This window comes from Diplotaxodon limnothrissa, linkage group LG23, assembly GCF_057381915.1.
Source record: "Diplotaxodon limnothrissa isolate DT_005_m linkage group LG23, D_limnothrissa_male_GT1.1, whole genome shotgun sequence".
In the NCBI taxonomy this organism is placed as follows: Eukaryota; Metazoa; Chordata; class Actinopteri; order Cichliformes; family Cichlidae; genus Diplotaxodon; species Diplotaxodon limnothrissa.
Window position 1 is genome coordinate 2,380,623 of NC_140617.1, and position 16,137 is coordinate 2,396,759.

Sequence of the window (16,137 nt, forward strand, 5' to 3'; positions counted from 1 at the left end):
CCTTTTCGTGCTTATCGTTTACTGGTTTTAACGTCGGTTCTGCGATAACAAAAGTGCGCGATTTAGCGCACAAATCCACAGTGGAGGCCTCGTTTCGTGACTTTGTTACGCTTACAGTGTAAATAAAGCATTCTGGTAATGAAAGGAAATGTATATTTTACCTTTCTAAAAATGTTTACACGTATTTTTAATCAGCCCACGAAAGGTTACCAGAACTCTTTAAAGCTTTATATTTATATGAATTCAGTCAAGTTAAAATAATAATGAAATATTGACACAACCATAAAATAGAATCGAATAAAGCTCGATTTTTTAAAAAAAAGTATTCTCAAGTAGTCGGGATTTTTTTCTTTATTTTTTTCAGCTTCTTATAAAATGATATGTATTACGTTTTTATTGAATAACGATTTGAATCTCCCAACTTAAAGACATTCACTCTAATTCCACCTTAAACACTAAACCCACTACGGGGGACGGTCTCTCTCCCTCTTTCTCCCTCCAGTGGCGAAACCTTTCACTAAACCTGTGTTGTGTGTGTTTATTCAGTTGCCGTGTTATTCAGGAATGGGTGAAATGAGAAGAGCCACCGCTTTGGGGTCGCTTTGTGCACTTTTTCTGTTGACTTTGTGTTTTGCACAAGACACTCTTTGGCACTAAACGGACTTTCTGTCGACGTCAGCTTCAGCAGGAAGTTTTCAAGTGAGTAAGCAATTTTCAGTCGTTTGTTTACAACGTCATTAGCGCGATAGCTGTCACAGGATAACATATTTAAATGCTGAAATATTAAATTAAGTGAGACGCTCATTTCAAATGTTGTGTTACTTCTCTACAAATATATAAGTTACATTGATAACTTATAAGAGAGACAGGTGACTAAATGTTCACCCCACTGGAGCAGTAGCTGTGGGCAAACACTTCTGTCCCACCAAATACTTTCCATGAATGCCCCCTTTAGTGTAGTGGCATGCCCAGAAATAGTTTGCGTGATAGCGACTTTTAAAAAAAAGACGAGTAACAAGCTCCATTTAGACTACATGTAAATTAGCATAGTTTTAAGAACACTTCCTAAAATGCCGCAGAGTTTTAATTTCATAAATATGCATTTCTGCTCCTGATCCCTGAGTAAGGGGTGAAAAAATGTTGAGCAACACAGAGGACAAACCTAGCTGCAGATTATTTAAAGCTTACAGTCTTATGCTGCAGTGCTGGACGAAATCAACCTGCAGTTTTCAGGTTTGGTTCTGGGCTTGTTGATTTCACAAATGTTTATAGAATATCGCATTTGTTCTGACTTGAATCAAATCCATTACGTCCGACACCAAATGTTCTGCTGTAACTTCTTTTTCTGTATTTCCTTTATGTGGAGTTGTGAGATATGACTTCAGAAAATAAAGATTCAGACACCATGCCGGACCCCCTGCTCATCCAGGAGAGTGGGGAAGTGTACAGAAACCCCACTGAAGTGCAGATGAGTCAGATCGTGCTGCCCTGTCATGCCAATCACTGTGGGGAGCTGAGTGTTGGACAGCTGCTGAAGTGGATGGACTCCACAGCCTGTTTATCTGGTAGGAAAGGATCAGGAAAACTCTCACATGTACAGTTTAATCGGAGATTCTCTTCTCCGATGCGCCTCATTCCAAATGCAGATTAAAGCTGCAAATAAAGGCTAAATGATTGCATTAAAATTCTTATGAGCTTTCTGTAACTCTGCTTCTGGCAAGTCGCTCATTAACTCAAACATTTGAATGCAACTGCAACCTTGAATACAGACCATTAACCATTAACCATCCACCATCATTTCAACTGAAATATTGTAGGTGGAAGTAATGGGCATGAGTTAGAGTCTGATCATTGAATTTTTTAAACGTGTTTGATGCTGTTTGTTTTGTAATCGCTGTCATACCCACTATAATCTTCAGTCATGTTACGTGAATGCTCATATGGCCTGTATTTATATAGCGCTTTACTAGTCCCTAAGGACCCCAAAGCGCTTTACATATCCAGTCATCCACCCATTCACACACACATTCACACACTGGTGATGGCAAGCTACAGTGTAGCCACAGCCACCCTGGGGCGCACTGACAGAGGCGAGGCTGCCGGACACTGGCGCCACCGGGCCCTCTGACCACCACCAGTAGGCAACGGGTGAAGTGTCTTGCCCAAGGACACAACGACCGAGACTGTCCAAGCCGGGGCTCGAACCGGCAACCTTCCGATTACAAGGTGAACTCCTAACTCTTGAGCCACGATCACAGTGCTGATTACCTTCACTTTATGGAGCAGGGATATTTGCAAAAATACTCACAGGTTTCAGTGTATCACGAAAAATTGAAACTCGGGGACTCATGAATTCTGCTCTTACATAGAAGTCTGAGGGCCACTGCTGCAAAACGCTCTGTCACCCTTAGTGCTGCAGGCCCTTATCACGTGACCTCAGGGATCTGCTGGTGATGTATGGGTGTAAAAGCTCTGCTTGTCCATGCAGAGCTTTTACAGTCAAAACCAGATTGTTAAAGTGGACTCTGAAATTAGAAATGGTGTGACATGTTAGTACTTAGAAGACTTTGACGCTTTGCAGCAGCTTTCTGAACAGCCTGCAAATGTTCCAAGGAAGTTTTGTTAAAAAAAATTGACAAATTAATTACAATAATCCAGACGTGATGAGATAAAAGCCCGAATAACAATCTCCAGTCGTGCCAAATGTTTGATCTGGCAAAGTGTTTATGCCGGATGCCGTATGACGCTACCCCAAAGGGATCTGCACCTCTTTCCAGGATTGAACTAGGGAGCTTTTATTTGTTAGGAAAATGTGTAAACCACTACACTGTGGAGCCACTCAATAAGCCACTCTCCTTATAAAATTTAGTATTTTGCACATATGCTTTCTGCTGCACTGCTTAAGTTTTTTGTGTAATCTCTGATCTTCCAGCTGAGAGACATGCAGGTTGCTCCTGTATCACTGCATCGGTGGATGACATTCATTTTGAACACACCATAGGGTAAGGTATTAATCTTAGTACTGACTGCCAAGGTTTAATTCAAACTGAGTAATGACTGCAGAGACAACACGTTGCATGCAGTGCCAGGAGAGGAGAGAAAAAAGGGTCATTTTGGGATAAAGTGTCAACTTGAACTCAACTTTTAGTAAAGTTTGAAGGACAAATGCTACTAAACAAGAAAGACAGTTTTATGGTTACAAATCATTAGTTATGATATTCTCCATAAATCTTAATTTAATTTTTTTTAATCGTTAAAAAAATAAGAGGTGACTCATGAAAATATAGTAAACATTTCTTTCCAATTGCAGATAGCAAGTGTCATGGCCAAACATGCCTTGCTGTTGACTGAAAATTATGTCTCATAGCATAAAGGTTTCAGAGTATGTGCAGTACAAATACTTCTCCTTGTTGATAGTAAAGAATGGCGTCTGTGTCTGTCTCCTCCAGGGTAGGAAAGGTTGTTAATATCATCGCAAAGGTCAACAGAGCCTTTACGTCCAGTATGGAGGTTAGCGGGTGGCACTCTGTGCTTTTGGGATATTTAAACTTTTTATTTTTTTAGGGAAGGAATATAATGACGTTAGTGATTTGTTTCATCTCAGGTGGGCATTTTAGTGACTTGCGAGGACCTTTACACTGACAGGCAGTGGAAGGTTTGCCACGCCTTTGCCACCTTTGTTGCCAGAAGGACAGAAGCTGGGAAGGTAAAGAGCGCAGATCAAAATATGGGCAGAGGGGCATTTTAATAAATTTGATTTAACATCTCTGGCTTTTTTTTTTAAATTAGTTTTTTGTTGTGTCCTCACAGGTACAGCTGAAGCAGGTGATTGCTCACACACAAATGGAGCAGATGGAGTACAGCCTGGCAGCAGAGCGGAGGAGGATGAGGCTCATCCACGCTGAGATTATCACAGACCTACTGAGCAGCAGCACAGCTCAGCTGGGTACAGACATAAGTCTTTATAGCACACGGCACTTTAAAAACAGATTCATTAAACGTCCTTGTTTTTGTGCACTCATCAGGAGAATGCCAGGAGTATCAGGACGCTGTGGCAGCTGAGCGGACACGTGTTGAGAGTGTAGAGCTGGTGCTTCCGCCCCATGCCAACCACCAAGTCAGCACTTTTGGGGGCCAGATTATGGCCTGGATGGAAAATGTGGCTACAATTGCAGCAAGGTATGCACAAAGCTTTTCTATTTGTATACATGTAATTTTTTTCAAACAGCAAAAACATTTGCTAGATTACTAAGAGTTGGATAAGAGCTACGCTCATTGGCCACTTTATTGAGAACACCTACTGTAAGAATGGTCCAAAAACAACAAGATATCACGTGAGCTTTAGTTCCCTGGATGAAAATCCACGGTTGATGAAAGCGTCCTTTAAACGACTTACTCTGAGTGTTGATGCTGTGTGCCCATCTTCTGCTTACTGCTTTCAGCAGGATAATGTGGCACTGAGCATTACAGTGAGTTCACTGGACTCAAGTGGGATCCACAGTAACCAGATCTCAATCCAACAGAGCACCTTTGGGATGTGGTGAAAGGGTAGATTTGCATCATGGATGTGCAGATGCTATCATGTCAATATCGACCAAAATCTACAAAGTTTGAAGGCAGCTCTCAGGGCAAAAGGCAATCCAACCTGGTACAATGAAGGTGTACCTAACAAAGTGGCCAGTGAGTGTGTATTATTGTCATGTGTGTTTGGTGGAAGCTAGCGGCACTACCACACGTATCGATATTCTCATCTAATTGCTGGAAAAAAGGAGATTGAGTTTCCAAAAGAGAAACTGTTTATTTGTAATGAGGCCAAACAAACCCAATCAAAACACTGTTTTTCTTTTTCCTTATATTTCGATGCAGTCGCCTGTGTAACGCTCATCCAACCCTGAGGTCCATAGACATGTTCCATTTTCGTGGCCCGTCTCACATCGGCGACCGACTGGTACTGAAAGCTATTGTTAACAATGCCTTCAAGCACAGGTGAAGCGACACATTATGACAAATATTTCAGAAAATAAAACAATTCATTAAATATTTAACCTTCTAATTTGTGATTATAACACTTGGAGCGCTGTTTGCTGGATGCATATGTTTTCTTTAACCCACATTCCTGCGCACACTAGCATGGAGGTGGGAGTTTGTGCTGAGGCCTACCAGGGTGGAGAACCTCTGCGCCACATAAATAGTGCCTTTATGACCTTTGAGGTGCTGGACAGTGACAGGAAACCATGCACGCTGCCACGGATACGACCTGAGCCTGTGGTAAGTTATCCGAGTGACTTATTTCTATATTTTTAGAGGCCCTTAGATGAAGGGTGAACTGAAAATAAACTTTTTTTAACATAGTGTACACAGTATACATATTAAGAATTTCAGTCTTAGATCATCTCTTGTTTTACAGGATGGAAAAAGACGCTTTCAAGAAGCTATTGCCAGAAAGAAGATTCGCCTTGATAGGTAAATATCTTCTATCAGGAGGAGCTATTTTTGTGTCATCTTATTTTCTGTCATATTTACGTTGGTAAAGTTATGGTTCCTCACATTTTGAAAAAGGCCAAAATGAGGCCGGTGTACGTGCAGATAATTTCAATGAGCCAAAATCTCAGGCTTTAGAGTACTTTAAAGACTCACATATTTTCAGTTTTTGTCAGCAAAGGAAGGCAGGTTTACTCTGAGCTCCGTTTGATGTCTCTGAGAGTAGATATCTCCAGAATCATCATTCCAGTCCACAGCTCTGCACATTGGATCGAAACCTTCAGTTTTTGAGGGCCAACGAATCAGATGCATGTTGGCTTAGCAGGAAGTGAGCTAAAATGGCTTGTTTTCAACTGAGGTGGCTGCACAAAGGCCCAGCACAGAATAACTACGAATGATTTTTGTACAATGCAAAGCTACCCTTCTACAGTAGAGTAGAACAGCTCCCTTTTAAAACAATTAGGGTTGTTTTCTGTTTATGTGTCAGAGTAACGATTGTTGTTTATTGCAGATTGTTTTGTTGACAGCGTACAGGTTAGGCTATTTAATGCTTTGCAATAAATAAATAACCAATATTTCTAAAAGAGTCACAATGAATCTATTCCCTTAGTAAATTAGTTAAATTACATTTTGAACCTTTTAAATCGTGTTTGTATGCAAACATGTTGTTAATCATGATGCATTATAAAGCAGTGGAACTGAAACGGTCTCATCACTGGATTTACTTTTTGGTCATATGACCGAATCCATTGTTTACAAGAGTTTGCAGGCGCTAATGACTTGGCAGACCAATGCATCACGGCTGAGCAGACTTTACCGCAGACTCGAGCAGGCATAATGAGTTCATTGTTCAACTCCAAACAGTGCAATCTTTATTCCTCTGTTTGATAACATGATGTGTTGGGTCATTGCTTGAGTAAAAGTGCTTGTGTTTTTGGTCTTTCTGTAGTGCCCTGAGCTACAGAACATCATTGCTGTACTTCATGTTTACAGGAAATATATCATCTCCTGCAAGCAAACTGAAGTGCCCTTGTCTGTTCCCTGGGATCCAAGTAACCAGGTGTTTGTTTGGTTTTTTAAATTTTTATCTAATTTAATTTTTGTTTTGTTAACAGAGACACTCAGAGCTGGATAATGCTACTGTATACAAAGTAACGCTTTATATTTTCAGATGTACCTGAGCTACAACAATGTCTCAGCGCTGAAATTAATGGACAACAGGAACAACTGGGTGTTGGCTTCGGAGAAAAATAAGGTCACAAATGTTTGCATATCTGTTCAGGGTATAGCTCATTGGATTTTCCAGCATTTTGCACAGTTATAGTGAGGTGCTCAAAATATGGGTCATAGTGTTTTATGTAGATTCTTTAATATTGCAGAATAGGTCAAGAAAACTATGTTAGCATAAGTCATTCCAGGAGCATGTATAATCACCAGTTAGGTACCAGAAATTAATCCTATTTATAGACACTGAACCTGCCTCCTCTTTGTGGATGTCTTTAATTCATAGGTCAGATTGTACACACTGGAGGAAAACCAAATGCTGTGTTTCAAGGTGGAGATGAACGTCAGAGTCTCGGCAGAGCAGTCGTTCCATCTACTGTCAGACCTGAGGAGGAGAATGGAGTGGGACCGGCATTATGAGTCAGTACTTAGACACATTTGGTATTTAGCAGCATCATCTGAGTTCAGATCCTTTTACTGAGGAGAAAAGTTACTGTCAGTTTAACTATAGAGTGTTAGATACCACAATGAGGTACTGAAAGCTTGTGCTCAGAACAATAAATGTTCTGAGAAACGACCCCCCCCCCCATAACTCATAATGGTATAGTCCACTGACAATTCCCCAAGTAATTTATTTCACAAAAATGAACTGAAGCCAAAGGATGTGTGAAACATTTTTCTTTACTTCTACCACTTGACAGAAAAACACATTTTGTGTGATTGGACCACTCAAGGCTGATATGGTTTTTGGGACAGCCACATCTTGTAATGAGTGTTTCTGGAGACAGGAGGTCTGTGCAAAGTGGAAATTATTATAAATCACCAAATTTAACTAGTTTCCAGCAGGTTTGGTTTGATATTTATTTCTGACAGAATTTTCTGATTTCACATCCTCCGCTGACAGGTACTCTGTTGCCACCTCTGCCACGCTATTTAAATAAATCTTGGAAATCCCCCTGACCAGGAGGGTAATGTTAGATACAGTATTATTCCCATATATTTCCAGCACATAGGCAGTGTGGCTGTATGGAAGATAATCGTAGTTTATTGGACAGACTGTTTAATGCATTGCTAATGCATCTTTTAAACAAATACAGTAAACAACGTGGCTGACAGACTGTTACGTTTACATGTAATCTCTCAATGTCGTTCCATTATGGGGCAAAAACACATGCAGCTCTTTATTGCAGTAGAATGAAAACGAACCCACTTATATTCACTGGATATTCAAAATAAACTCAGTGACATAACCGGATTGTTTAATGTGACATAATGCTCAATAATCTAAAAGCTCTAAACATCCACATCACTGGGTTTCAACTGCAGAGAGTGTGAGGTGATCAACCAGGCAGATGAGGAGGACACCATCTATCGCGTAGCTACACCCTCTGTCACTAAAGGGGGAAAGGGGAAGGACTTCATCTTGCTGGCATCTAGACGGAAGCCCTGTGATTTCAGGTGCGTTGATATGACCTTGCTTGCGTCACGTGATAATTTCGCACAAAACTCTGTGTGGGTTAAAATGTCTTGATGCTCAATCATCCAGGTGAGGAAATCCCACTCCCTGCTTCATGTTTGCATTTTCATAAGTTCTCATGACGCTCTCTGCCTTTGTCCATCTCAGAGATCCGTATCTGATCGCTCTACGTTCAGTCACTTTGCCCACTCACCCGCCCACGGAAGAGTACACGAGGGGAGAGGTGCTCTGTGCTGGCTTCACAATCTGGGAAGAGTCCAGTTCTGTTACCAAGGTTAGCCAAATGAGAGGGGCACAAACACAGCCTGTAGTTGCTGGGCTGCATTTTTATGCTGTAGCTTTAAACAAGTCACCGCTCCAAAACTAAAGCAAAAAATGGAAAGGGTTAATTATCAGTCACACGCTGTGATTGCTGTGTTTCAGATCACCTACTACAACCAGGCCACACCAGGTGTCCTCCCCTACATTTCCACAGACATTGCGGGCCTCTCCTCAAGCTTTTACAGCGCCTTTTCGGCCTGCAGCCAATTCCTGCTGGCCAACAAGGATAGCTTGGCTGCTCTGCCGCCCTCTGTGCTGTGACACCAGTATTACCACAGTCTACTGAGACAAGAAGAAGAATCAGGAGGAAAGAACAGGATCAGCCCTCTTTGTTCGTCCCATTTCTTGTAAAGGTGCTCACAAAAGCCAGTAAAGTCCAACGTTAACTTTGAAACGCTGGGATTATAAAAGGCATTGGATTTGTAGAAGCTTCTACTTGTTTGCACCAGTAATAATGGTGCAGTAACGGTACACTATATTTTCAATGTTGGATTTGAATCCTCTTAGAGCCTAAACCTTCTGTGCAATATTAATTTATAGATTAATGGATCTGTTTTTGGTACGTAGTTTTAAATATTTAACAGAATCTCATTGTTTATCTTTAGACAGCCATGTTTTTATTGGCACTGCCAGTTGTTACGAAAAAAAGAAAAATTGAAATGTTCAGTTTTCTTTGTGTATTTTGTATCACCTCGAATAAAGTCTGAACTGTTGATTAAACATATTAGCTGCATTCGATTGATGCAGCTAATATGTACATTTCATGTGTAATGATGCTGTATATTTTTTCTAGTCCACAATGTATAGTTTTGCACAAATGTAATTGAACTGATTGTATCATATGTGGACGCTTGATGGTCAAAAATCTTAAATCATGATTGAACTGAAACAATAAACTTAAAATTGTGCTTATTTGAACTATTTTATTGTTGCTCACTTCCCACTGGATTCTTGACCATTCTTAAATGAACAGAAAGAAAATCAGAGGAAACAATAACTCACAGTATTCCACTGTAAGCTTCTAGTGTTGTAACAGCTGCACGAGGCCAGCAAAGTAGAATAAAAAGGCGTCTGTGAACAATCTGATCTGGCAGGAGTCGGTTATGCTGTTTTCCAGGTATTTTGCTTGAGGCACAATCATTCAGTTATGCTCATGCTAAATAAAGGGTTGAACACAAGGATAAAAAAAAGACAATCTGCATATAAAAGGGTGTAGTCTGAACTGTAGAATTTCAGCAAATTTGAACTGTAACAGACTCAAACAAGACTGAATTTCAGTAAAACAAATGATGCAAAGATTCCTGGATTATTATCTTATTACAGCTCAAAACTATCTGCTCTGCAGGGCACTGAAACTTGACATTTGATGTCCTTGTTTCAGATTGGGGAGATACCAGCATTGTTGCTGTGTAACAGTAGAAATGCAGCATAGCTCTAACCTGTATCCGGAGCCTTTATGCCTCCATCAGCTCCTCACACATCACTTGGAGCAAGCATGGATCCTCTGGATGAATCTCTTCTCCTACAGACTGGCGTAACAACATGTTGGATCTCATGTCAGCGTTTCTGGATGAAGGATGTGAAGTTTCCTGAGTGCACAGTATTCAACCAAAGCATCTCCTCAGATCACTGAGGAGTTGCTGTTACGATTATACATACAGATATATCCATAGTATATGTTCCTTTTTATTATAATTATTTTTGCTATTAATTAATCTATAATTTTGTAGAGTAATATGTAGCAGTAATCTTTGTTTATCTTTTAAGAGACCATGATAATCGGTCCTTTAGTTTTCCTTTAGCCTAATGCCAAGGCCTTTTTTGCCAACCAGTCTAAATTTACACTTATGTTATCTTGGAGATACAGGACTCCATTTGTTTAATGTTAAAGCAACTCAGCAGGAATGCAGCTTGTAGGGTCAGTGTTCAGGGCAGCAGGCTATCACTCAGGCCAGAAATAGGTGCTTAGTATCGATCCTGGTACTGTTGTGATTTTGAGTGAGTAGAAACAACTGAAAACAACTTAATGTAACCGGTGTGTTCCTGCGTTGAGTCTGACAGTGAAAGGTAAAAAGAAAGTAAGTAACTCTCCCGCTCCAGCTCTTATAACCAAGTGTAAACAGTTGGGGCGAGAATTAGCATAAACCACTACAACTTCCAAGCTAACAAGACGTATCTGTTCACGCTAGCATTAGCAGTGCCTATACACATACGCGGCACTCGAGTACGACATATTCACAGCATCTAGTAAAGACAGGCGTAATGATGACAACAATGAACTAAAACACACGCTCGTTGAATGGATTTACTGTACTTACTCGAGGGCTCCGACTTCCTCCTCCCATTGGATAGCGCAACGAGCCATGTGACCAAACCCGGAAGTAAGAGACTGTCATTCCGTGGTGGAATATATATGAGAAATACTTCATTCTAGTTTCTATATTTAATTTGTATCAGAAACGAAAGTATGAGCCACGACTGTACAAGGAGGCTTCAAACTGCTACAAGAAAAAAACTCAGAAAGTTTAACTCTCTGCGTGGTGAGATTAAATGTCAATGATCTGACTCAATGTGCCTTGAAGTTTAGTCAAAGTAGTTATGAATGTTTTTTTCCTGTTTACCTGAAGGTCGAGAGGTGCAGCCTGGTGAGTTTTGGGATGTAGTGGTTGTGACTGCTGTGGACGGGAGTCAGAGAAAAGCGTATGAGCTGCAAATCAGCGAGAAAGTTGACAGAAAAGAGCTTCCTGTTGGAGTTCACTACAAAGTCTTCTCAGATCCTCCTGGACCGAAAATAGGTGAGCTAGTACTACCTTATCATCATCATCATCAGTATCAGTAGTAGTAGTTAGCGAAATGCATCACCTTTTTTACTGCATGGATAGAGCCTTATAAATAGCATGTCACATATACACATCAGTGACTGTACAGATTAAACATTTTACAGTTTTACAACTGTTTACGTTCACTGCCGCCATCTTGGATTGTTAACTCGGTGCAGGGCAGTCTGGAGACAAATATGTGCCAATACTGGGTCACACTTATGGGGCCTCCCAGTGGCACCTGGAAATCAGCAGTAGGTGACAATCATCATCCCATGTACCAGAAATTTTAATTGGTTGCTCAGCGCATGATGTTAGCGTGACATATAGTTAGTGGGTATTCTACATCAGCAGTCCCCAACCATTTTTGTGCCACGGACCAGTTTATGTCCTACAATATTTTCACGGACCAGCCTTTAAGGTGCTGATAAATGCAACAAAATAAAACCAGTGCAAAAAAAAAGATTTATTCATAACACACAAAATAATGATAAAAACCCTGAAAACCATAAATTTCGCACCCGAGCCTCAACTCTCGCGGCCCGGTGCCAAACGACTCACGGACCGGTACCAGTCCATGGACCAGGGATTGGGGACCGCTGATCTACATCACGACCTAGTGGGCATAAGCGTTCAGAAGCTAAATGACACAACACCTAGTTAGCATCCACATGACCATGTGACACTGCTCAGTCACGGCAGACCTGGGGCCCGTTCTTCGTACGTCGCTTACTACATCCAAGATCAAATGACACATCCAAGATCAAATCATCGCGCTAACCGTGAGCTCGCTAATCCGGTTCCCCGAACACACCTGCTGTTGACGATTACTACAGCTGGACGCAGTAATGTGACATCACTGGGTGTAGTAAAAGGGGCTACGCATCGATAGTAGAAACATTGATCGGCAACCCTCTGATTGGTCGGCGAAAATGTCGAAGGAGTGCGCTCGGCTCGGTATTTTTCGGCAGCAGAGCAAGAACTCCTGAGTGAGGGATTTCAGGAGTTTCAGAGTTTAATCAGAACGCAAGGGAACACTGCAAAGGCTGCAAAAGCAAGGAGCGAGGGCTGGCAGAAAGTTGCTGACAAATCAAACTCGTAAGTAATTTAATAATAATAATAATAATATATTGGATTTATATAGCGCTTTTCAAGGCACCCAAAGCGCTTTACAATGCCACTATTCATTCACTCTCACATTCACACACTGGTGGAGGCAGCTACGGTTGTAGCCACAGCTGCCCTGGGACAGACTGACAGAAGCCAGGCTGCCATATTGCGCCATCGGCCCCTCTGGCCAACACCAGTAGGCGGTAGGGTAGATTTATTATATTACACTATATTATCCAATATTATATTACATTACATTATATTATAATATGTTATATTTTATCCTCTTTCACATTAGAGCCACGACAGGACCCACTAGAACATGGGAACAGGTAAAAGTGAAATATAAGAATATCCTACAGAATGGTAATATTTATCACTTATATTGCTTTTAGTCTCTTGGAAAGAGACCCTGGAATAATCTGTTTGTTTATAACAGCAACCAAGAAAAGGGCAGAGGAAAAAAAGACAGGTGGTGGTCCTGCACCCCCTCGTCAACAAGTTGGTTAAGTGAATAATACCCTCACGGGAAAATCGATATCTCTCTATGAGCACACTGTCGCGCTGAGCTAAAGGATCCTGTCTGTCCCGCAATATACGCTGAATTCTGAAAACTCTCCTTATCAATCTTGCACCTTCCGCAATGGGTGGCTCGCGTATACGGACAGGACATGGCTGCGACAGGCTTCCCAAATCCACCTTCGCTTTTATAGCCGTGGTCTCTCATCTTGATTACACGAAGTAATTTACAATTGCTACTCTGAAATATGAATTAAATCTGTAATAATCACATACATGTAATAGAATGTTAATAGTACATTTCCCTTTTTTAGGAAATGACCTGTGTGAAATCAATAAATGGATCAGGTGCTGCATTGTCTTTAGTTACATTGATAATATTTATTTATGGTGAAACAGTGGTGGAATATCGCTGTTGCTTTCGTATAAATGAAGCGGACATACCTGCGTGGCCGCGATCTAATCCTGTTTACATAAAGTAAACCTGCTCCCGAGCAGGTTTACGCTTACGGCTCTGTTGCTATGACAGCAAGTCCCGGATGAGCTTCGGGGAACCGACTGATCCAGGATCACGCGAAATCGTCAACAATCTAATCCGGCTAACCTACTTAGCGAGGTACGAAGAACGGGCCCCAGAGCTTTAACTCAGCTTGAACGCAGCATGGCTCAGGATGCTTGGACGTGCGCTAGGGTACAAGGGCCCTCTTATTACTGCTTGCAGCTTTAGTTATTATTATTATTGTTGTTATTATTACTCCTTGTCTTTTCAAGGGAATGGGGGCTCCACTCTGCACGCACTGCAGCAACTAAATGACATTTATGGAAAGTCTCTGGGCAGACTGAGAGTAATCCTGATTCATGCAGGTATTTCTTATTTTTCATTCTTAAATGTGAAAAATGATCTCCTCCTCCTTCTTCTTCTTTGTCTTCTTTTGGCTTCTCACTTTACATTTTCAGTATGGTTCTACTTGTTTACTCCAGTATGAGCTGCAGTAACTGTCAGCATATTTCACTTCTACACAAAATCCAAAACACAGAATGGCAATATTACCAAGTCACCTAATAAAATATCTGTTATGCATTTCCACCCATATTTATGATTATATGAGTTTGAAGTTAGGGCCTTCAAATGAAAGTGTTTGGTCTGATTGTTCCACTGTAAATTACAGTAATGCTCACGTATTTTATAAAATGCAACATACTTTATTTAATTAATTCTCAATCTCACCTTTAAATCGCCTCCTTCTTCCAGGGGGGTTCAGTCAGCGTTTGCCCAGTGCCAGCGCTCTGGGAAAGATCTTCATGGCTGTGCCTTTGGGTGACCCCATCTTTCAGATGCTGGAGCTCAAACTAGCCATGTATGTGGATTTCCCATCACAAATGAAGCCTGGTGTTTTAGTGACCTGTGCAGATGACATAGAGCTCTACAGTATAGCAGAGGAGGAGAGTGTTAAGTTTGATAAACCTGGCTTTACAGCTTTAGCCCACCCCTCCCTGCTCTCAGTAGGAACCACCCACGGCGTTTTTGTGTTGGATCCACAAGAAAAATCTTCGTACTCAGAAATGGAGAATGCTTCCTGCCTGCACTTCCTGCACAAGCCAAGCATTGATAAGATGCGAGGAAGTGGAGCTGTGTGTAAGCAGCAGAGTGGATTGTTTACTGATTCTGAGTTTATCTACACAGACAGTACCTATTATGTGGACTTTGATACTGCAAAGTCTCTTCTTAATGTGCTGACAGAGTTGGGGCCATTGAGCTGTGAGATAGATGCATACGGGGACTTTCTTCAAGCACTGGGCTCTAAGGCCACAATAGAATACACCAACAACACTGCTAATGTCACCAAAGAGGAGAGCAGTCTGGTGGAAATCCGCCAGAAGATCTTCCACCTTCTGAAAGGGACTCCTCTGAATGTCATTCTTCTCAACAACTCCAAGTTTTATCACATTGGAACCACCTCAGAATACCTCTTTCACCTCACTGAGCACACAGCTCTGAGGGACGAGCTGGGTCTCCTGTCGTCTGCCTTCAGTGTTCCCGTGAATGAAAACCCTGAGGGCTCCTCTGGCTGCTGCATTATGTACAGTGTCCTCAATGCGAGTTGCTCTGTGGGTGCTGGATCAGTGGTGGAGTACTCCAGACTGGGAGCAGGAGTGTCTGTGGGTAAAGGCTCCATCATCAGCAGCTGCTGGGTCAGTCCAGGCCTGTCAGTGCCCGATGAAGCCTTCATGCACTCCCTTTGTGTGAACCACCACAACCAAACCAGCTTTGTTACTGTCTTCTTTGGGATTAATGACAATCTCAAGTACACTGTGGGCACTCCTGCATATATGGAAGAGCTAAAGTTTTTTGGGTTCACCCTGGAAAAGTGTCTGTCCATGTGGGGGATGGAGAAGGAAGTCCTGAGGTTCTCTGGTGATGCATCCAACTGTAATTTGTGGAACGCGTGTTTGTTTCCAGTTTGCTCTGACCAGCAAAGCTCTTTCTTAACATCTCTCAACATGCTGCAGGCCATCCAGAGTGCTTCTACAAGCCCCCTACCCAAAGACACAAAGCTAATGTCGATGCAGGAGTGTTTACAATCTAAGAACCTGGAGGAGATGTTGGAGCTCAGGAAGGGACTATATAAGGACATCATAAAGGGGAGATTGAGCAGCTAAAATGACGATGTTTATGCATATTTAGTTCATATGTAAAGTTTAATTATGTCTGTATGAGTTTGGGTGATGATTCAATGGTTAATTGTTTTGTTTTTGTTGTTTGTTTAAACAATCTGCAATACAAGCTTTTTATAAACATGGGGAGGGGTCCATCCAATTTAATTTGGTAAAACTTTACTTTTTTTTCCTTCCCCCCTCTGGACAATACCAATATCACCTGAACTTTTACCCCTTGCGAGCCTACCAGGAACGATCCTTGAAGCTCTTTTCTGAACTGAACAATTTCTGTCATATTTCAGGCCTATAGAACAAAATAACTGTGTTTGCATCAGAAGTTCATGAAGGTCATCTCTACCCATGCATCTACCCTTGGGAAAAAGACAGAATGTCTTCTAATGGTCATCAAACCACATCTTTATTGATATATAACCAGGTGTCAAAACTGTTCATTAGAGGTACAGGGAGGGTTGTCTTTATGAGGAAAAGGGTTAGAAGGACACGATCAGGACAGTAAAACCAAAGGCG

General features: G+C 41.5%; 2 protein-coding genes across 4 annotated transcripts; both read left to right on the forward strand.

The window, feature by feature from the left end:
• Window positions 1–501: 501 nt before the first annotated feature.
• acot11b (acyl-CoA thioesterase 11b) lies at window positions 502–9,108 on the forward strand. 2 transcript variants are annotated; one of them, XM_085348059.1, is made up of 16 exons: window positions 502–703; window positions 1,367–1,565; window positions 2,933–3,002; window positions 3,450–3,510; window positions 3,605–3,706; window positions 3,811–3,946; window positions 4,026–4,179; window positions 4,867–4,986; window positions 5,130–5,268; window positions 5,408–5,463; window positions 6,475–6,541; window positions 6,653–6,736; window positions 6,992–7,125; window positions 8,032–8,163; window positions 8,330–8,456; window positions 8,606–9,108. In XM_085348059.1, the coding sequence occupies exons 2-16, from the start codon at window positions 1,376–1,378 to the stop codon at window positions 8,762–8,764; spliced, it is 1,731 nt and encodes a 576-aa protein (XP_085204185.1). In that variant the 5' UTR covers window positions 502–703; window positions 1,367–1,375; the 3' UTR covers window positions 8,765–9,108. The 2 variants fall into 2 exon arrangements, with proteins under 2 accessions (XP_085204185.1, XP_085204184.1); XM_085348058.1 differs by having other exon boundaries at window positions 502–699.
• A 1,694-nt stretch (window positions 9,109–10,802) lies between these two features.
• Window positions 10,803–15,612, forward strand: fpgt (fucose-1-phosphate guanylyltransferase). 2 transcript variants are annotated; one of them, XM_085348061.1, is made up of 4 exons: window positions 10,803–10,884; window positions 11,131–11,298; window positions 13,723–13,815; window positions 14,204–15,612. In XM_085348061.1, the coding sequence occupies exons 1-4, from the start codon at window positions 10,803–10,805 to the stop codon at window positions 15,610–15,612; spliced, it is 1,752 nt and encodes a 583-aa protein (XP_085204187.1). The 2 variants fall into 2 exon arrangements, with proteins under 2 accessions (XP_085204187.1, XP_085204186.1); XM_085348060.1 differs by lacking the exon at window positions 10,803–10,884 and adding an exon at window positions 10,968–11,043.
• The last annotated feature ends 525 nt before the right edge of the window (window positions 15,613–16,137 follow it).

What these genes read in the sequence shown, in the direction of transcription:
- acot11b (XM_085348059.1), top strand. Translation starts at nt 1,376, where the DNA reads ATGACTTCAGAAAATAAAGATTCAGACACCATGCCGGACCCCCTGCTC. An exon ending in CTCCACAGCCTGTTTATCTG is followed by an intron (nt 1,566 to 2,932) that starts GTAGGAAAGGAT and finishes CTGATCTTCCAG; the next exon opens with CTGAGAGACATGCAGGTTGC. An exon ending in GGATACGACCTGAGCCTGTG is followed by an intron (nt 5,269 to 5,407) that starts GTAAGTTATCCG and finishes CTTGTTTTACAG; the next exon opens with GATGGAAAAAGACGCTTTCA.
- fpgt (XM_085348061.1), top strand. Translation starts at nt 10,803, where the DNA reads ATGGATTTACTGTACTTACTCGAGGGCTCCGACTTCCTCCTCCCATTG. An exon ending in CCATGTGACCAAACCCGGAA is followed by an intron (nt 10,885 to 11,130) that starts GTAAGAGACTGT and finishes GTTTACCTGAAG; the next exon opens with GTCGAGAGGTGCAGCCTGGT. An exon ending in AGTAATCCTGATTCATGCAG is followed by an intron (nt 13,816 to 14,203) that starts GTATTTCTTATT and finishes TCCTTCTTCCAG; the next exon opens with GGGGGTTCAGTCAGCGTTTG.